This window comes from Mustela nigripes, chromosome 5, assembly GCF_022355385.1.
Source record: "Mustela nigripes isolate SB6536 chromosome 5, MUSNIG.SB6536, whole genome shotgun sequence".
Classification (NCBI taxonomy): domain Eukaryota; kingdom Metazoa; phylum Chordata; class Mammalia; order Carnivora; family Mustelidae; genus Mustela; species Mustela nigripes.
The window spans coordinates 90,971,710-90,994,483 of record NC_081561.1 but is presented as its reverse complement, the minus strand read 5'-3'; the positions used below and the strand labels follow the sequence as shown (position 1 = coordinate 90,994,483).

The 22,774-nt window shown below is 38.3% G+C and overlaps 1 protein-coding gene across 9 annotated transcripts in view; it reads right to left on the bottom strand.

Annotated features, from left to right (window-relative positions):
- AIG1 (androgen induced 1) overlaps positions 1-22,774 on the bottom strand; it is a 271,080-nt gene that overhangs the window by 193,248 nt on the left and 55,058 nt on the right. For all 9 annotated transcript variants that reach the window (XM_059400851.1, XM_059400854.1, XM_059400852.1 and 6 more), the window contains exon 2: positions 9,824-9,979. In XM_059400851.1, coding sequence (XP_059256834.1) covers positions 9,824-9,979 — 156 coding nt within the window. The remainder of the gene's footprint in view (positions 1-9,823; positions 9,980-22,774) is intronic.

Genomic DNA, 22,774 nt, shown 5'->3' with positions numbered 1-22,774 from the left:
GTGGGAACCCCATCTGTACAACTGTACCATAGAAGCATCTTCTGTGAAGTGAGAATGACGGAAATTCCTACCGTTTGAGGCTATGAGGGTTGAATACGCAGTTAAAGTAAAGCCCTTAGCACCGTATCTATCCCCCAGTAGCAGGGAGCAGAAGTTAGTGCTCATTTTTAGATTTTTTTTCAGCCCCTTGAGTTGTTTGTGGGTTTTGCCTCTGTGGGAAGGGAGAGGGTGAGAAGTCTCAGAACGTGCAAATGGAACCGCTCTTCCACCGGCTGGAAACAAAAAAGAAAGGCGACTGCAAATGCCTCTGGGTGTGTGATGTCTTCCTGAAAATTCTAAGGCAATTGCAGCAGGAGGGAGGAACAGGTAGCACTTCTGAATATTCAGACAAAAATGTCACTCTATTAATGAATCTAGGGGCTGTTTCTCTTTGTTGACTCAAGGCTAATTTTGACAGCATCCCCTGGGCATATGCGTGCTTGTATTATTTTCTGGGCACGGGAGGGCTGAGGCTTCTTCCTGCTTCATTATTTGTGCTTGTAGGAAAGTCGTCATTCTAATTTTGTAGTGGAGTTTTAAGGTGAGGAAAGGGGAGGGTCCCTCCTTAAGGTTAAGTCATGAGGGAATCCAAAAGGGGAGGGAAAACTTATCTCCGTTCACACTGTCCAACGTGGGCACACCTCCACTTATGCTCAGAATTTTCTTGTTTCCCATTCTTCCCCAGTCTCCCCTTGGCGAACAATGAACAACATGGTAGAGCACCCACAAGCAAACTGGGACAGAAGGGCTCCTTCTGGTTCCTTCTGAGACACGCTCCCTTCATTTTCTCCCCATCTACCAAACCTTAGCAGCACAGCCCAACACCCAGTGTGTTTGCTCCTTTGTGCAGATGGAGCACAGATGTAACCTACGGGATAAATGGGCGTTCTGGAGAGGGAAACCTCTTGGCAGGTGCCCTTCAGAGGAGTTTAGGAGACCATGAGTGGGACTCCAGGGCTCCCTGTGAGCTGTGGCTCCACGCATGCTCTCCCCTCATTGTCCCCCAGTTCCTCATCTTCTCACCTTCCCACCTGTCCCCTGACATGTCCCCCAAAGTTAGAATTATGCCTCAACTTCCATTTCTAAGAGAGCTAAAGGAAGACATGATGAAGGAAAGTCCTATGTAGAACCTGCTATTCGCAGTAAGATAAGCAAATCATTAGCACGGTCATCCCACAGGCACCACTAAAAGTGAATAAACTTTGCGTAGGTGGAAAGTCCACTGGCTCCTTCCTTGGGGGGAAATATTCCTTGTACTATCAGCTGAGGTGATACAGCACATTCTGATCCAGCTAAAACAGGTAAGAGTCACCTGAAGACGCCCATAGGGACTATACTGATTTCAGGGCACCCACACAGCAAATCACTGTTTCTTCTTCTACAGAGAAGGAGATAAGGTTGGGGTAGAGTGATGAGGGCAAAAGGTGAAAGCAGGAGAGAGAGAGATTGAGAAGGAGGAAGAAAGATAAGCAGAGAAGGAAGAAGAAAAATACTGTGTTCCTTTTTTCTTTTCCTTTTTAATCAACAGTTAATATTGCATCTTGTTCTTGGTTTCCCAAACAAGGGCATACAAAGATCCTGACTGGGATTGGTAGGGGGGTGTGGTCTTATTTTTGAGAACAAGAATCGTGTGTCTATTTTATAATATGCGTCACATTATTAATGTTACTGAAGGTCAAGTCTACCATTTCTCAATCACGTATTTCAAATATATATCATACTTATGGGTATAAATATGGAAAAAAGATGTCTACATTTCTTGAGACACTTTTGTGGCTCTTTGGCCCAGAGAGAGTGGGAATTCTGTGAAATGACACTCAGTGCATGACTGGTCTCTACCACGTCTAGGGGGCTAGTCAAGAAAGACTCTACTCCTCCAACCTGGTTGTCCACCTGTCTGAGTTGCTGGTCTGTGGCAGGGCCAGCTCTCACAAATTTCCTCAGGAGTTTCAGAAGCTGAACAGAAACCATTTAGTCACTTGTATAACATATGGGACTTTCTTTGAGAAGAACTTCAAATACCAGATTTTTGATAGCTGTTTATAAGAACACGAATTAAAATGTACCAAAAAAAAAAATGGTGCTGGCAGAAAATAAATGGAAAAAAATATGCCTTCCTTGGCTCAGATAGGAAATGTCCATGATAAGTCTCATTAGTTTTACTCTCTTTTTTGTAAAACAACAGATAAACAAAAAATTACTTAAAATCCCATTTGTTTTTACTCAGTTTACATTTAATAGTTATTCTCAATATTTGTTACTTATCATAGTTCTTAAAACTCCTGATTTTATTTGGGCAGCAATGTGCCCAATCCCTAAGGATAAATCATAATTCATTGAAGCCCTTACAGTAAGCTCATTTCCTTCTCCCACTTGCTTTCCCAGCCTCCCTTGCAGCTGGTTCTAGCCATGTGACTCTTCTAACAAATGAAACCTATGGAGAAGTCTGTTGACAGGGCTTAGAGGAAATATTCATGATCCTGATGAAGAGACAAACACATGGGGAGAGCCCCCTAAAGAACTTCTTCCTCTTCCTGCCCTGAACATGGTTGCAGTGGAGGTGATGTTTGGGACTTTTATCAACCCTCTTGAGGCTGTAGGTGCAAGTGCAAGGCAAAAAGCCAACACTTGGGAGAAAAGAAAGTGGATAATACAAAATGCCTAAGTCTCGAATGATAACACCAAGCAATACCATTCTGAAACTACCTGCTTACAGGCTTCTTGCTTTGTGAGATATTAAATATCTTTATTGCTTAAGCCACAGTTGAATGGATATTCACTCAATAAATACTGAATTATTTAGGTCTTGCTCCTGAGGCTTGGGTTACAGCAGTAGATCAAACATGCAACCTCTCTGGCCTCACAGGGTGCAAAGTCAGAGGAGACATCTGTTACAGAAATAAAAGAATAAACATAGAACGTGCCAGGTAGTGGTAATCATTATGGATTACATAATGCAAGTTAAGGAGATTGAGAATAATGGATAGCTAATTTATATTGATTATTCATGGAAGCTTTTCTGCGAGGTGATCATTTGAAGAGAGACTTGAATGAATTAAAACAGTGAACCAGGTGGATACCTATGGGGGTTCTGTTACTTGCAGCTGAAAGCATCATTAACTTAAACATTCAATAAGTTTGTGGTCATTTGTCAAAACAGAGCTCCAACATCATCATTTCTGGGAAGTCTTCCAAGACCTCCCACTCACTAAAATCAATCCCTTCCTCTTCTAGGATAATTCTTCACCTTAGACCCCTGCACTGTTATCTACACCATGCCTCTTCACTGTCATTGTTCATAGAGCTTATAAAAAGTCACTTTCTCTAGACATTGAGACTCTTGAAGGACAAGATCAATTCTTAGTCACTGGTATCTTGGCTTCTAGCACTCAGTACTACTTACCTAGTAATCTCCTTGTATATACAAATAATTATTGACTTGACTAGAGTTTCTGTCCTTTGAATGTTCTGGATATAAATGTGTGCTTTCCACTGGAGTGTGATTAAAAGTGAGCACCTATAGAAAATGTTATTAAACTGTGATTATTTTTTGTGTTGAAGAAATTTATTTTGCAAGCATCAAGCAAGCTGCCTGCTCCATGAAGCTGTACAAATTACATAGATCACGTAGGCAGAAAATCTTTGGTTTCCATCTAGGAGACAAATATATGTAAGATTGTCGAGAAGCAACCTGGTTCCCTATCAGGTACTTCTGTCTAATCACATTATGTCCTTGGTCTTTGGAAAAGGCTATCCAAAAAATGATGTAAGACCACTCACCTACGTTAGGTAATTACAGTCTCCCAAGTATTTCTCCTGGTAGGGGAGGAAAAAGTTCATTTCATTTACTGATCTTGAAGGAATACCCATCTGTGAACCCTCCCTCATAGGCAATCCAACTCACACTCACTTCGGTGCAGGAAGAAAGCATACGATTGGTTTAACCCAAAATGAACTGGGTTTTACCATAAAATATGACCTAACACATATTACATTTTTAGCTTCAAAGGTGAAGAGAAAGGAAAAGGGCATTTGAAGAAACTTAAAACATCAATGAAGGTTTAAAAAAAAAAAAACAGAAAAGAGTTTGGTTTCAGGTACCTGTGTGAAAATTTAATAAAGAGAGGATCAGTGGATATGAAGTGCATTTTTATGTTAAATCCAGAGTTTGTAGGATAAAGTAAATAATGTGCTTTTCTAAAAGTTTTCCCTTAGTATCAAAACAGAAGGAAAGGCATTTGCTTCATATACTCTCAAACAGAATAAAATTCCCTTCCTTTATGTGTTACATTAACAAATATTTATATTAGTAATTAATATAAATTAATGTTTGCTTTCCATTTAAGCCAATCTCTTACTTAAAAATCAGAAAGGAAAATAATTTTTTTTAGATTGTAGGGATATGATCTAAATTCGTACACTTCACAACATTTTTGTGAATAACAGCTTAGAGTTAGCAGGTATGTCAATAAATGAAGCCTTACGAATCACTTTTTGAAAATACTTGCTAGATACTTTTTCTTTAAGTTTGCATTTGAGATTTCAAATTACATTTTCCATATATCTTAAGAAATAGGTATCATACAGCCTCTAGCACAAGCAAAAACAAATTTTCGAGGTACCTAGACTAGGTTGATACATATCAAATCTTTACCACATCTTCACAAAAACACACTTATAACACCGGAGACAGTTACTGAATGAATAGCTTTCAGACTAAACTCAGATAAAAAGCCCAAATTCCAGAAAACCCTATCTTGGCGCATCCTGGTTTGCTCGGGATACCCTGGATGCCCACCCCTGGTTAGAACATCTATCAGGTCCTAAAATCTCCAGGTCCTTCTCGGATCCTCTCCTCCTCTCCACAGAGAGGGACATCCTCATCCTCAGCCATCAGCAACATTAGTTAAGCAACAGCCCAGCTTTCGGTCTCGAGCAACCCAAGCGACACCAGGGACAAAGATGTATGGGGGAGGTGGGGAGATCCGATGACATGTCTCCTGCAAGCTGAGAAGCTGCAAATGAATGGATACATACACTTGAATGAATGGAGAAAGTATGAGAGCTCTAGGTCATTAAAGGGGCTGCTTTGGAGAGTAGTTGGAAACACATTTAGAATATCTGAAAGAAGCACTTTCATACCCATCAGTTTTTTTGTTGTTGTTGTTTTTTTTTTTTTTTTGCCACTCTTCCTCTTTTTCTTTACCTTGTTGTTTGTTTGCTTGCTTCGTTGCAAGTCTTAGCTGATTCTCTTAGCTAGAAGGGTATCTGCTAACACAAAAGTCAACAAACTCACAGGAGACAAAAGACATTCTTGGTTTGATTGCTCCTAACAAACTTCAGTCCTTCCAGACCACATAATGTCATAGAGTTATTTGTAATGCTTCTTTAAAAGGGTGACACGGTTCAGAAATAAACTGCACATGGTACAAAGAGCCTCCCATGGGTTATCCCTGCAAAATGCGTTGCAAGGCTTTGGGAGTGGTGGTGGTTTCCGGCCATTAGTGTTACTAAATCAAGGCCAGCTTTGCATTTCTGGGCATCTACACAAATCAGGATGATACATGCTATGTTCACTCAAGCAACCCCGCTGATTTCTTCAAGGTTACGCTCAAACAAAACTTTGCGCCAATTATCTTTGATTGGAATGCTTCATTATTTTTATATATCCTAGAGATAGAGTCCATGAAGTAGACACTTTAGGTCTATGGGTCACAAAAATCATATTTAGTGCTTCATGCCCACATAAAGCAATTACTGTCAACTCTCAATTAACCTCGTTATCGGAGGAAGCATTAATGGAGACAATACAAATCCTAGATAACCTACCCATGTCTTTCTTGTTGCCATAGTTGCAGCTAAGATGAGAGAGAGAGAGATAATGGGAGCACCAGGCAAAGCTTGGGGTTCAGAGGTCTCTTTAGGAAAATTTGAGTGGAGGTGCCACTCTGCTCCTTATTATGCCCCTTGTCTCTCTGCCCTGCATCAGGAAACAAAAATAACATGACTTTCCCTGCAAACTTCCAGCTGACCAACAAAAGGTGAGAAGCAGAGGAAGCCAGGAGAAAGTGGGGTGAAGGGGAGGTACCCTGAGAGGCTGGCAATCACCAGCAGTCAGAGCCTGGCGGCCTCTGGGGACCACAGGCAGGTTCTCAGCGGGGGCTGTGCACCTTGGTCTTTAGGAAGCTCCAGCCATGTTCAAGACTCTCGGGCACTGGGCAAGTGCTCGAGTGTTGTGCTCTTTCGGATTTTGACTATCTCAACCAACATAGGAAAAGGTGTTTAATTATAAATGTCATAATTAATCACTTGCACACATGATAAGCATTCTTACGCTATAGATGCCTATGGGATAGGGACATTTCCATCAAATCAGGTTGCAGGCATGCATGCTCCTGCCATCCTTCAGAAGAAACATCCCAGGCCAGGAGCCACAGGAACGGTAAGGATGACCCCTCTTCACGTGATTTCAAGTGGTTCTGCTCCAGAAAGGGTTTTGCCATTTTAACTAGGAAGAAAAACTTCAGTGGTAAAACCACACTGAAATTCCAGACACTAGTGAGTAACTAAGGGTCTGGCAGAGACACAAGAGGGGCAGAAGAGCACCTCCGAAGTCACAGCAAAGACGAGAGCACACCAGAAAGGAAAGCTAGGACGTTAACTTGGGGAAAGGAGGCCAAAAAATCATAAAATTATGTTTTAATGAAAAAACCATGTTAAAATGCTTATAAAGAGACACATTTGTGTCCTTTGTAAATATGACTTTGCTATAAAATGAATGGGGACTGGCTGGAAAGAAGCTATTTATCAGTTTTTTGCCTCAGAATGAATTTCTGTGTATTAGCTTGAGAAACTGGGGAAATAGATGCAAAAACTCAAATGACAGTAAGAAACAGTGGAAAACATAGGAAAATTTCTGGAGAATATAGGCCAGAATTCTCCCTAATACCAAGGGGAGACAGAGAGAGAGAGAGAGAGAGAGAGAGCAATGTAGCAGAGGGACCTCAAAAAGTGCAACCCAGCAATCCCACTACTGGGTATTTACCCCAAAGATTACAAATGTAGTGATCCGAAGGGGTACGTGCACCCCAGTGTTTAGAGCAGCAATGTCCATAATAGCCACACTGTGGAAAAGAGCCCAGATGTCTGCCACAGATGAATGGATAAAGATGTGGTTCATATATACATATTACTCAGCCATCAAAAAGGATGACAGCTTACCATCGACATTGATGTGGATGGAACTGGAGGAGATCACTCTGAGTGAAATAAGTCAATCAGAGATTGATTCATGAGATTATTCGCTCATATGTGGAATATAAGAAGCAGCACAGAGAGTCATAGGGGAAGGGAGGGAAAATTGAATGGGAAGTAATCAGAGAAGGAGACAAACCATGAGAGCGGCTTAACTATAGGAAACAAATTGAAGGTTGCTGGAGGGGAGGCAGGTGGAGGATGGGGTAACTGGGTGATGGACGCTGGGGTGGGCACGTGATGTGATGAGCACTGGGCATTATATGCAAGGTGAGTTATTGAAGTCTATATGAAGTGGAGATGTAATACTTGTTGATATAATGAAACAAGTGATGTAATATTTGTTAACTAACTGAATTTTAAATAAAAAAAAAGTTCAAGAAAAAGAAAAGGCAAGTGTCTGTAAAAGGGAAATGACTCATGATAACAGGGAAGATTACGAAAAATGTAAATATTGACTCTAAAATATCAGTGGATAAGCCAAAAATAAGAGTTAAAGAAATAAGTGAAGTTGTTCATCCGATTGATTCATTATTCTTTAAATTCTTCTGCAAAGCTCATCAGGGTGGGAAGGGGCATACCCCTGGAATGAAATGTGATGTGACTTCTGGGTTAAAAAGGAGGGGTGAAATTAAAGGTATAATTACTTCTCGTCCCTTTTTTAAAACACAGAGAAAAGAACAAAAAATAGTGAAATAGAGTAAAGTATCAAACATGATCAAGCAAACAAAAAGTCCCCCATCCTTTTTACGAACCATGAGGCGCACATGGACCAAATTCAGAAAGGACACTGAAAGCTGATGGGTATCTCGAATCTCAAGCAAATGCAAAATTTCTGGCCAAAGTGATGTCAAAAATGTCTAAAGGGCACAGGCAATCTGCCTTTGTTGAGAGCGCTAAGAGGCACAGTTTAAGCCCTAGAGACAAAGTTTGATATGGCATAACAGAGGGAGAGGCAGAGCTAAGAGAAAATGTGTTAATACTGTATTCCTATTTACTTTTGTATTGTGCTACTGTATTCCTTCTAGCCAAGGAAGGCTTCCAATGACATGCCTACAGAAATTCCAAGGGAATAAGCCAGTAAAAAGAAACAAAAGACACGCAGGCTTGGATTTTCTAGATAATTCTTTCATGCACAGAGTATAAGCCTTTTATACCTTATGCCCATGGAAGTTTTCTCTTCCATGATTATTCTGATAGAAAGTATTTGAATTTTATATGTCAAGTCCAAAGAAGGAAATACTAAATAGTATGGAAAGCATCTAACTGTCAGATTAAGCAACAGAATTTGAGAGATTTGCTAGATGGTTTCAATATGAGCACCCATTTATTTTTTCAAAGGAAAAAGATGAAGGAATGAGCAGAGGAGTGTGATCAGATTACAAGAATCTCCTTGTGTTGCTTTCAAGAGTTAAGGACTACTTCATCCAAGAAAATACAATTCAGTACACAGGAAAAGCAATTCAGTGATAATCTGGGTACTCACTAATTGGTCTTAGAACAAGCATCTTCTGCCAGTTATAGATCTGGAAGGATTTAAAAAAAAAACAACTTTCTGATTCTGCCTAACATGGACCTTGGGCTTGATACACATTCTAGACCAGATCACCGGGGTCTGTTTTTTTCTATACAATGGCTGGCAAGGAAAGATCTGAATTTGAATTAGGTAACATGCGCTTCCTTGTTTTCACAATTTGAGATTTAGAGGAGTTCTCTCCCTCTTTTCCTGGTGATCCATAGGTTAATATCTATAGAATCTCATTGGACTCTGGCCCTTTAAAGAAACATGGTTTATGGGCAGATAATGGATGATTAACGGACTTGTGAAGGAAGTCAAACAATGGAGGGACTCTAACAGAAAATAATGAAAATCAATGAAGCCAGAACAGACCCAAACATAAAGCAGCATTTACTTAAGCGATATTAGCCAATGGCACAGTCGGGAGGGCAAAGCAGTTTGAGCTGACTTCCTCTCTCAAGTTTAAAAAATACTAGAATGGTCATAGACCCAAGGACCATACATTTTAAGTTCGGGCTGCTCAAGACACTGCTATGGGTTGAACTGTGTCTCTCTAAAATTCATATGTTGAAGTCCTAAATCTCCAGTATCTGGGAATGTGACTGTATTTGGATCTAGGGCTTTTCGAGAAGCAGGTAAGATTAAATGAAGTCAGTGAGGGGTCCTAATCTAATATGACTGATGTCCTGATTGGAAGAGGAGATTAGGGCATGGACACACATGTGAGGAGATCATGTGAGGACACAGAGAGGAGGCCACTCACTGGCCAAGGACAGAAACCTCACAAGAAATCAGCCTTGCGGATGCTTTGATCTCGAACTTCTAGTCTCCAGAACTGTGAGAAAATAAATGTCTGTTGTTTGAGCCCCCAAGTCTGCGGTGCTTTGTGACAGTAACCCTAGCAAACTAATTCACAAACCTGCTCTATAACCAGCCCTTCTTTTTCTCTTAGAAGTCTGAAATAAGACCCAAGTTTCTTTTGTGGTTAGATGCATTCTACATCATACTCACAACCCCAACAGGAAAGGCCAGGACGGCTAACATCCAGTCCCGGAGAGAGATGAGCTTCTTGAGCTGCCTTTCTTGTTCTTGGTTCCCACTTCCTCTAGTCAGGAGACTGGAAAGATCAGTCAGCACGCAAATGCCAAAAAAGACAGCCTGGATGACCTGGAGGGAGACAACAGCTGGTGTTAGTCAGGAAGATCTAAGGAGGCCCCAGCTGTAGGACAAGCAAGCAACAACTTTATGACAGACATATGATAAAGGAAGACCAGAAGCATACTTAAAAGACTAGCCCTACCAAAAAAAAAAAAAAAAAAAAAAAAGAAAAAGGGAGATATTTACAAATTGCTCTCATGGGTGAGAGAATTCATCCTAAGAACACTGCTTCCATTTTTGCTCACCTCAGGACACATGCGAAGTAAGCATGCACATATATATCTAAATAGGCCCAACAGAAAACAGTATCAAATATCATAATGACATGTCCATATTTTGAAAATATCATATCTATGATCTAGTTATATTGACTAGTGGGGTTTAACAAATATTGAAGAAAGACAAAGAAAAGAATCAGGGTAGCCTGAATAAGAAACAAGACACTTTTTTCTGAATGTGAAGAACTCTTCCTATGCTTTAATCTAAATTTAGAAATGTTCTTGCCAAAGCTTTTAGTCCTTGAGTCACAATCAAATGAATGCAATAATCAAAACTTATACAGAGCGATTTTCTGTTGTCAAACCTAAATGATAGGACCTCTTTCTCAGGTTTTCTGTTTTTGTGAAATAAAATCTTCGCAAAGTAATATAAACAAAGATAAACCACACCTTATTCCCCAAAAAGCTTTCAGTTTTACATTCCCAATCAATTACTAATTAAATTACTTATATCAGCTATGTGTAACTTGGACTATTACAGGGAGGACTCTGAAACACTAAATCTGTGAAATTCCCTAAGTGGGGGCAAAAGTATTAATGACCCAGAGCTGTAAGTAGAGGCAGGAAACCACTGTCATGTAGATTAGCAAATGATAATTCAAATTATGGAAAGGGAAGAAAATACATTCCTTGGGCTTAAAAAGGCATCCATTTAGCACCAAGAATAGATTCAGTGTAATTTTTCTGGCTTCTTTTACCAGAAATCATTTACTGATGGTATGTTTATAAGAGATACAACTTTACTCACTACTTCTTTAGAAAACAACAAAAAGTGTTGTGTAAATGTCCATGTTGGCGGTGGAAAGAACTTGTGATTCAGTGGATGAGAGGATGAGTTCCTCACTGAGGCACAGAACAAAGGGATCAAAGACCCTCACAATCACGTGGTTCCATCCTTAGCATAGTACTCCACACTCAGATTCTCAATCATTCTGTTCAAATTCTTATGTAAGCCATTTTGAAAATTCTGAATAATGGAGATGCCATTGCTGACCTTAGTGAAATAAAAATCCTGCAGTATTTTTACATAAAGTGCAACCACTATGGTCTTCCAAGCTCCCCAAATCCTGCCATCATTAACCAGTCTTAGCTAGAGTAATGTTCTCTTCCTTCTCATACCTTAGCTTGTCTTATAGCTTCAATGACTTAAGGTTTATTGTTATTCTTTCTACAACCAGAAACACCAGAGTGGGAGAAGCAGAGTCTGATTACTGAGCATGGCCCGACTGAAGGGGTGGCAAGAATCATGTTGTGATGACCAGACATAATTTCAATGACTCAGGGAATAATTTTACACTTAGGAAAACTTTCTATACCATATCTTATCACTTTAGATGTTTGATCTTTACGTCAACCCTAAAGGGCTTTGAGAAATTGGAGTAGCCCAGCTGGGGAATAATAATCTCCATGCCAGTTTGGTCAGTGAACATAGGAAAAGGTGTCCTACCTGATCAGTTATCAGGGAAATGCAAATGTATATGACAGTGAGATAACATTTCTCACCTATATAATTATCTGTAATTTAATTCTCACAATACTACTGGTTATATAGATGTAGAACAACTAGAAACCCTACAGTGGGAATGCAACTTGGGACAACACCTTTGAAGAATACTTGGCAGTATCTAGTGATTTAAAGATGCATATACCTTATTATCTAGTGACTTCATTACAGAGGGTATTCCCTTACTGGAACTCTCATACATGTGTTCTTGTCACATGCACCCAGAAGTTAATTTCTGCATTCATTGCTTCAAAAAAGTCAGCCTATATGTCTCAATTTTTGATTGGAAAAATAAACAATGCTATATCCATACAATGGAATTCTAAGTACATATCTGTTTTTCATTGTCACAACAAAACATTAAACAATAAAAGAAAACAAAAAAAAATGCTACATTTTGCCAGCATTAAAATAAATTTCAAAAGAATGCAAAGATAGTTTTAAGGATGCATGTATATAAAGTAAAATATGAAGAAATCCATGGAATTAATAGCACTGAATTCAGGTAACTCTATAAGGAGGAAAAGATTTGGGGCACTTGGGTGGCTTTGTTGGTTAAGCATCAGCCTTTGGCTCTGGTTGTGATCCCAAAACCTGGGATCAAGCTCATGCTTCCAGCTTCCTGCTCAACAGGGAGTCTCCTTCTCTCTCTCTCTCTTTGCCCCTCCCCCTGCTTGTGTCCTCACTCTCTCTCATGAATAAATAAGATCTTTAAAAAAAAAAAAAAAAAGAGGGTAAGACTGGAAGAAAGATACAAGGGCCTCAACTGTATCAATAATACTTTATTTCTTAAGTTGATTATTTAGGTATATAAAAGTTTATTGTATTATTTTCTATGTACTTCATTATTATGAAATATTTCCAAATACCTTAAAAATAAAAGGTAAACAGAATGTTTTTCATACTTTGGGGATGTAGTTGGCTAGTCTCTTTCAGCTATTATGCTTCTAACTCAAGGTTCCTCTATTTTAAAGATGGGCTAGTAATAGCAGGATTTAGTGAACTCCAAATGAAGTGAATTTTAAATTTCATAATCAAGTAACTGCTATCAGAGTTGCTTTCCCAGTATAAACAACTAGACATTTGTGCTAAATATAGAAATCACCTTTTTCATATATTGAACTTTTTCCTCTGCAATCAGCCAAGAAATCTTTTTTAATTAAATGGCTCACCTGATGAGGTCAGGCCCACCTCAAATAATTCTCCTTTTGCCACATAAAGTATTGTAATTACAGAGTTGGTTATACTCACAAGATTTTACAAAATCCCATGGGAGGAGATTATACAATGGTGAATATCACTGAAATTAATTTTATTATTCCATATACCACAAGCTGTGGGTTAAATAATTTTCAGAGCTCATGCAGAATGGAGAGTTATTCAAGTTCTGACCAGAGAGGCCTTACTGACTACAACAAGCATTCAGTAGAGACCTAAGAAGTTTATTACCTAAATAGTGATGTTAAAATAACCTTGAAATAAAAGCTACTTTACATCCACCTCAACAATACTTCAAAACAATCATTTAAAAAAAGCTGATCTACAAGTAACTTAAATACCTGCAAAAACAAAATTCTACAATTTTTAAAAGATTTTTATTTATTTATTTAATTGACAGAGATAGCGAGAGAGGGAACACAAGTGGAGGGAGAAGCAGGCTTTCCATTTAGCAGGGAGCCCAGTGTGGGACTCAATCACAGGACCCTGGAATCATGACCTGAGCCGAATCAGACACTTAATGACTGAGCCACCCAGGCACCCAAAATTCTACAATTTTTAAAGAAATATATCAAAATCCAGCCATTTGACAATATCCAACATTATAATATTCAACATCTAATCAAAAATTACTATATTTTCCAAGAAGTAAAGAAATCTTTAACCAAGAGGAAAACAGAGAAATAAAAACAGATATTGAAATGACAGAAATATTGGAATTAATAGACAGGAACATAAATCACTAAATTAAAGTAAGTTCAAGAAGTTAAATGAAAATAAAAAAGACATTAAAAAGAACCAAACTGGGGGTCATGATCTCAGGGTCCTGGGACTGAGCTCCACATTGGGCTCCCTACTCAGTGAGAAGTCTGCTTCTCCCTCTGCCTCTGCCCTCCCCACTGTTCATGCTCTCTCTCTCTCAAATTAAAAAAAATCTTTAAAAATTAAAAAAGAATCATAAAAGAACCAAACTGAACATTTAAAAATTAAAGACACTGTCTGAAACTTAGAAGTCACCTGGTGGAAATAATGGCAAATTAGACACCTGTAGAAGAAGAATTTAAAAATTGAATATAAAACATCATAAACTATTCAAAATGAATCACAGAAAACGATTTGCGGGGTGCCTTGGTGGCTCAATGGGTTAAAGCCTCTGCGTTTGGCTTAGGCTATGATACCAGGGTCCTGACAGAGAGCCTGCCTCCTCCGTCTCTCTGCCTGCCTCTCTGCCTACTTGTGATCTCTATCTGTCAAATAAATAAATAGAAAAGAAAATTGAAAAAAAAAAGAAAGAAAAAAATTTTAAATATCAACAGAGTCTCAATGAACTGTGAGAAAATGTCAAATGGACTAACCTATGTGTACTGGAGCCCTAAAGGGGCAAGGAGGGAGAGGGAGGGATCTAGAAAAAGTATTAGAAGAAATAATGGCTGAAGTTATTCTAAAACTTCATTAAAACTATGAACCCACAGATCCAAGAAATGAAACAAATGGAATACACACAAAGAAAACTACATCAAGGCATAGTACAATCAAATGCTGAAAAACTAACACTTTAAAGCCACTGGAGGAGGGGTGCCTAGGTGGCTTGGTCAGTTGAAGGTCCAACTCTTGATTTTGGCTCAGGTCATGATCTCATAGTCCTTGGAGCCAGCCCTACGTCAGGTTTTGTACTCAGTAGGGAGTCTGCTTGAGGATTCTCTCCTTCCCCCATTTGCACACACATGTGCTCTCTCTCTCTCTCTAAAATAAGTTAATAAGTCTTTAAAAAAAAATAAGCATTGGAGGAAATAGATATATCACAATCAGAAATATAAAGATAAGAAACTTCAGATTTTTCATGTAAAACAACACAAGCCAGAAATCTATGGAATGATATCTTAAAGCCCTATAAGGGAGAAAATTTCTCAAAGGTGAAAGACTTTTTCAAATTCTGCAAGAATTTATTGTCACTAGAGTTTCACTACAAGAAATGTCAAAGGAATGGAAAACATGATACCAATTAATATTTCAAATCTATACACAGCAATGATAATTACTAAAAATAGTATATATGTGGGTAAAATATAAAATATTTATCTTTTAATTTATTTTATTTTTTAAAAGATAATTGACCAATGCAAAAATATGAGAACATATTGTGAGGATTTAAACACATTCAGAAATAAAATTACAGCAGCACAAAGGGAAGAAATGGGAGGCATGGGTTGTTAAGTTTTTAATTTTATATAAAGTGGCACAATACTATTTGGCAGCAGAGAGTAATAAGTTAAAGTGTGTTCCATAAACCCTAGAGGAACCACTAAGAGAATAAAATGGAGATCTTCAGCTAATGCATTAGTTGTCTGTGCTGCATAACAAATTACCACAAATTCAGCAGCTTAAAACATCAACAGTTTGTTCATTCACAGTTCTATATTTCTGTTGGATGCCTGGCTTCTATGCCATCAAAATCAAGGTATTGGTCAAGCATGGTTCTTATCTGGAGGGGCAAAGAAAGGAGCGTCTAAGCTCACTCTAGCTGTTGGTAGAACCCAGTTCTTTTTTACTATAAAACTGAGGTTCATACTTCCTTTTCAGCATCTTGGATCTGCTCTCCCGCCCTTGTACCTGATCCCACCCCCCTATCCTCAAAACCAGCAACAGAACAGCAGATTCTTCTTGTACTTCAGATCTCTCTGACTTTCCCTTCTGACATCAATTTTAAAAAGCTTTCTGCCTTTAAGGGCTCATGTGATAAGATCAAGCCCACATGGGTAATGTCCACTTCTTAAGGGCAGCTGTGCCATACATAAGGATACATAATCAGAGAAGTTATAGCTCATTAATTCACAGGTTCTCAAGGTTAGACTAGGACATCTTTGGCAGCCAATTTAGAAATTCTGTCTATCACAACTAATAAGTTAATATGGAATATAAAATGGAATACAAACAGTACATTAGGGTAATCTAAAAGAAGGCAGAAATTGGGAAAAAGGAAGAACAGCTAGATGAGACAGAAAAAAAAAAAAAACCAGTAAGATCTCAGACTTTAACCCAATAATGCCTATAATTACATTAAATACAAATGGTTTAAACTCTCCCAACCAATATCAGAGATTGACAGACTGCATTTAAAAGACAAACAAAAAGCATTTTAGGGGCACCTGGGTAGCTCAGTTGGTTGAGCCTCTGCCTTCGGCCCTGGTCATGATCCCAGGGTCCTGGAATCAAGCCCCACTTCGGGCTCTCTGCTCAGCAGGGAGCCTGCTTCCCCCCCTCCCTGCCCCGCCTGCCTCTCTGCCTACTTGTGATCTCTGTCGAATAAATAAATAAAATCTAAAAAAAAAAGAAGCACTTAAAGTCAATAGGTATGGATTTGTTAAAAGTAAATGGATGTAAACATCAATTTTAAGAATGCTGGAATGCTATATTAACATATAAAAAAGTAGGTTTCAAGATAAAGGATGGTACCAAAAATAGAGAAAAACATTTCATAATGATAAAAGGACAATTCCTTAAGAAAGTATAATGATCTTATAAAGCAAAAATTAATTTAATATGGGACTGAATTACTCAGTAAATGTCTAATAATAATTTTTTTTTTTTTAAGATTTTATTTATTTATTTGTCAGAGAGAGAGTGAGTGAGAGCAAGCACAGGTAGACAGAGTGGAAGGAAGAGTCAGAGGGAGAAGCAGGCTCCCTGTGGAGCAAGGAGCCCGATGTGGGACTCGATCCCAGGACGCTGGGATCATGACCTGAGCCGAAGGCAGCTGCTTAACCAACTGAGCCACCCAGGCGTCCCGCATGTCTAATAATAATTTAATGATAAATAATTCACTGATTCTTGGGAAATAAGTGCCTTTATGAAGATTTAAAAGAAAAGGAGAGGAGAAACCTTAAAATGCAAGGGGGAGAAGAAAGGAAAGAGAGGAACAGAATCTCACATTCGAGAAGAGAAAAACAAAAGTAAATCCACAAATATAAATGTAATAAGTCTGAGTTTGCCAAACTTGGAAGATTGACTGTATTGTGAAGTCTTATGCCCTTCTACAGTTGAAGCACCTTCTTATCCCGTGGTGTCATCTGACACAGCAGCCCCCTAACTATTATCTGGTAGCTCTCCCTGTCCCTCTCCGTAGACCTCTCCACTGGGTCTCCCTGCCTTGTAACCACAGTGCTGCCTCCCACTTCACCTGAACTGCCATGGAAGACTTCCCCAATGAGTGTGTGGAGATCAGGGAAAAGAAGTACCACAAAATGATTTTCTACTCCTTTCCAACTATCAGGAGACTGAGAGAAAATTGTTGGGTTTTGTTAGTTTTTTGTTTGTTGTTTTGTTTTGTATTTTAACTCACAGTGGCTAATTTTCAAAAGATAATCCCTAAATATTATAGAACAGTCCACCATTCTCTAGGGAGAAGCATGGACAGACTTTTGTTTATGTTCCTCATTTAAGCAGTCAGCCAATACTGTTAAGCTAACACTTTAGATCTCTGCTGCTTTAAGAGAATTTGATTTGAGCTGACAGGCAACCAATCGCTTTAGAGACATTGTACTCTACTGCCTATCTGTATCATGCTGTCCACTGCAACTTAAAATTCATTAACATAAGAATGAGAAAGTCCTATGGAGATGCACAAGTGAATCTTAAGTAGGATTACCTTGAAGCATTATTTGGCTCCCACTCTGCAGAGCTGGCATTTCCAAACCATCAACTCAGCATGACACACATATACACCATCTGGCTTGAAGTTCTTAACAGGCTGGTTGCTCTTATTATTTTGTATCACGTGTAGAAATGAAGTGGTCAAATGTACCGTATCTCTCCAAGAAATATAAATAGGAATTTATCAGAATGAAAAAAAAAAAAAAAACTCAGGATATTTTGAACTCACTGTAGTATTTGTTCCTCTAAAATGTTCTCTACTGTTGAATAATTTCTTCTGCATCTTCTCTCCACCCCCTCAACTCTCTCTGTCAAGAGATAATACATTATTTACAGAGTCATTTTAGGTCTAGGATTCATTTCCACTAGTATGGAAATGTACCCAAATTCCATTCATATTTTTATCTTTTCTTACCCATAAGTGGATTTTATCAAATTAACTTAATATTATTTTTCTTTTTTCTCTGGAATGCACTGAACTATTACAATTCTGTTTCTAGCATAGGGCAAATTCATTAGACTTCTACCATTTAGTCCCCAACATATACGATATGGTTTATCCAGAATAGGTTTTATTTCACTTCGTTAGGATCATCTTCAATGTCCTCAATTATATGTAATTACACCAAAGGATTTAAAAGAAAAGGAGAGGAGAGGAGAAAATGTCTATATATTAGGTTATGTCATTACCATAATTATTTGCTAATTTACATTTCCATCTAACAGGCCAATTTCAGGCAAGAATAAAGAATGCACCAAAGTAAGAAAAGCAGCATTTTACATAAGAATTGCAAATCACTGTTTATATGAATTTTTAAAGCACAGTATGCTTCTCTTGACCACTGGGAGTAAACTTCCAAAGGCTTGTATGTATCATGTACCATGTTTTGACTATATTGGATTTCATAAGATTAACATAAATATTACCATAATATTTGAAAATGTTGCCTATTTTGAAGTTAATTTAGACACAGTGGACAGAAGAAACAAGACAACTCTAAGGAGGTAGCAGTGGACACTGGAGTGATGTGGATCAGGGGCTGAAAGAAAACCAGAAAGAACAGATGGAAAGAAGGCAATAAGTTTTTCAGATGTCCTAAGGGAGGGCCTGGAGGAAGCCCCTGTATAAGGATCAGAGCATTAACTAAAGGGAAATTTAGATAAAAATGAAAGCAATTCATGGCAATATCTGTGTTCAGTGAAGAATAAATTTGACTGAAGGAGTGAACATGTGGAAACGATATAAGGGCCATAAAATAGCAGTACTATAAAACACAATCTTCAAGGAATTCCCCCCTCTATTCGACAAATAGCATATTTTTTAATAGCACAAAATTCCTTCTTCTTGTTATTAAGATAAAGTGTGAATGCCCAAGGGATTTCAGCACCATGAGACAATGACTCAGTATGAGGTCAAATGAGTGAATTCTGCAAGGATATCCTTTGCATTTGTTTCCAGTGTGTTCCTTGCCTGAGACATCTGAGTATCTGTAGCAATTCTCCAGTCCCAGAAGTCCATCAGCTACAGGGAGGTAGCCATCAGTCACACGTTTGGACGCTACTCTTTGGAGAAATCGATGTCTTTAAAACTACCACAGACTCTCTAATCCACGGAGATTGTACCCATCACATGCACTGGCTGGTGAATTTTCCTCTACTGCCTGCCCTGAACAAGACAACGTGGTTCTCACACTAGTGACTATAACTCTGGTTTTCTAAAACATTTAAGTGATGTGCTGTAAGCCCAAGGTTTTTCAAGAAATCTTCACCACAAACATTTTTGAGGAGATGGACTCACTGCATCCTCAAGCCCGTGGTTTTCAAAATGTGATTTAGAATCCTTGCCCATGTACGCAGACATTTACCTCATACTGCTCTATCTCATTACTGAAAATCGATGAAGTAAGCCATAAGTCACCACAGGCAAGCAATCCATTCAGACAGACAGAAAGAAAAATAAGCTTTTCAGTCAGAAATAACGCACTTCAATGAGCAGCTTCGGAAAGGAAAGCTTGTCAACAAAATTCATTACAAGATCACGTAATTGCTTTCAATATATAACGAGCAAGGAGAACAGTCGTCCAAAGTAGGCATTTGGATATGCTTCACAAAGTAATGGGTGCAATCACACCATGTTCCAGCAACAGCCCGCTAAAAGTACAGTGGGGACCCTTCCAGAGACTCCATTCGAATCTGCAAATAATGAGAGAAAATTCCCTTCGGGTGTTCTCACTTCGTTTCACTGATACATACTATGAGCTACTCAGAACCTGTAGGCTTAAAGACTTTTTAAACTATTAATATTAACACAAATCCCTTTTTAACACCGAATTAAACACACCATTGATTTATTTAACAAATATTTATTGATCACTGTGTACAAAGCATTTAGTGAACCAGTAATGCAGAAATGCGGGTTATGAAGTGATCGTGTGTTGAACTGCAAATGTGAATGTGCTTAGAAGTGTCTAACCTCTGATCTGGTGGAATCTACATCTGTTAAATACATGATATCTAGATGTAAGCACAATAATAGCAATAAACAATTACTGAAAAAAATGTTGTGTCTTAACACAAATCTGTTCTGGAGTGCATTATCTGTCCTAACATCATAAAATGTGGTCCCACTACCTTTTTCCTCATTTCAGCAGAAGATGATTTAAGTGCCAAATGTAATCATTAAAGAGCTAGATAAATCTGAAAACTACATTAAAAAGGACCTTGACCTGAATTAAGACCAAATTAGATCTTAACTGATTAGATGATATAGAATCAAATAATCATACATAACCTGTGTATAATCTGTATATAATAAAATGAGTTACACATATTAAGAACACAAGCACATATACATATGAATTTGTGTTAATAAAATCAATATGAAGATGTGACCCCTGTTCTTAGAATTTTCCTAATCTACTGATTTTGATCTAACATTGAATCTACACAAAGTCTATGTCTATACAATTGTAGATAACTATTTGGCAGGAACTGATGGCTAACATAGTTACAAAGGTGCTCTGTTTCTAGTACTGATTTCCGCCTTCAGAAACACATCTTTCAGACAAAAATTTCTGGGTGGCTTTGAGAGATCTCACTCCTTATCAGCCAGTATTTGCTCAAATTGGCCAGTGTTCTACCATATTCACTAATTCAATATATTATTTTGAAGTTTACTATTAGAGTCTGAAAAGTAGAAGATGAATCATTCTTTTCATGTCTATTGTCCACTATTTCATGTAAGACTCCACAATATTTGCCTCTAGACTGGAAATATTAATGAAATCCCAGAGCCCTTATAGTTTGAGAAAGTATGAAGCTACTATTCAAAGAGTCTTCCCACCATCTAACGTAAGTGACAATGAAAATATCAGACAAAATTAAAGGTCTCTAAGACATTTTAAGATTTCACTAATGACAAAAAAAATTAGATAATGCCAAGTAGGGGAGACGATATGGAACAAATTAGTGGGAGTGTAGCTTGGTTATATCGCTTTGAAAGACAATGGTATTACCTAGTGAAACTGAGGATTCGTATACCTGTGAATGGTTTTATGTACATCTGGAGTTCATAAATTGGAATGAGTTTGGAGATTTAGGTATAGGCTTTTATCCTTCAGTCTAGTATGGAATTAAAGAAAAAAAGATGCAGTACCATTATTTATTATACTAGGAAACAAATAAATATATCCAATTCTCAGTTACTTAGGTAACAAAATAAATACAGCCATTTTTTTTTTAAAAGAGTTTATTTACCTATTTGTCAGAGAGAGAGAGAGAGCACAAGCAGGGGGAATGGCAGGGAGAGGGAGAAGCAGGCTCCCCACTGAGCAGGCAGCCCAATGCAGGACTGGATCGCAAGACCCTGGGATCATGACCTGAGCTGAAGATAGATGCTTAACTGACTGAGCCACCCAGGTGTCCCCAGCAATTATTTTTTTAATGAAGTTATTACTTTTAAGTTTCTCTTAAGAAACAAGCTTTTCTCATAGGTTCAAAAGTAATCTAATGAACATAATTTTGAATCATAACTAAAGTATAGTATGATTTTATAATGTAATATGATTTTATAGTTCTTTAAAGACTTGGTGACATTTAGAACTATAAGTTTATGTTGAGTTTTAGAATTGAATTCATTAATTGTTCTTAAAAAATGACAGGTTTACTATAAAGAACATTTGAGCTATCATAGGAGAGTAACTGTAAGGTGTAACAAGAACTCTTAAAAGGTACTCTGTGGCTCAGAGAGACTATCTAAGGAAAGAAGAACTTAGAAGAAGCTGTCCTTCTCAAGGATGGGCTTCAGAACTCACTGGAAGAGGTAGGTTGCAGCCTCTTGGACAGTGGGAAAGTTCTCTGGGTTGACTGAGCAAGATCTGGTCCATGGTCACTAGGCAAGGAAGAAGTAGCCTTCCCAGATGCAGGTGAGCCTTGGCTGATGTGCGGGAGCAGGGATGGTGCTGAGCAACCATTGTGGGCAGGAGACTGGGAACCTGAGAGGCCCTTCTTGGGAGGGCTACAGGGACATGGTCAGTAAGGGTCCACACTCCCCTGCCTGTGACAGGGGAGAAGTAATACTAGACATCCTTGTTCCCAGGTGGCAGGTCCATGGGACAGCAGGTAGAACCAGTAAGTAAAACCCCTTCCTCATGCCATGTCCCTTCAGCACCCTCCATTTAACGTTACTGTGAAGGAGAAAGTCTGGTCCATTATGGAAAAGCAGATTTTACAGGGTTAATCTGGAGCTGAGAAACAATATATATTCATTTAACTCACCACGGCTTCATTGGTATTTAATAGCACTGATGACACTGTTTCATTTATTCTAATGAAAATACAGAAGAATCAGGGACGAATATTTGCTTTTAATTATTCAGCCTGGCAACATGAGTCCTACCTGACTTTGGGCCATTTAATTATTTTATGTCGTCTTCCATAGAGAGTAAATTAGGAAAACCAATGGAGATATTATCTTAACATTTTAAATATGGTAGAACATTCAAGATGGTCTATTTTTGCTACTAATTTGTGAGACTTGTGTTAGGCAGAGAAGGCTAAAGTGAAGGGCCAAAATGAAATATTGCATACGTGCTGAAATTTAACCAATCATTATCATGACCTTCTTGTTCATTCCAGAATTGTAATGATAAAGAA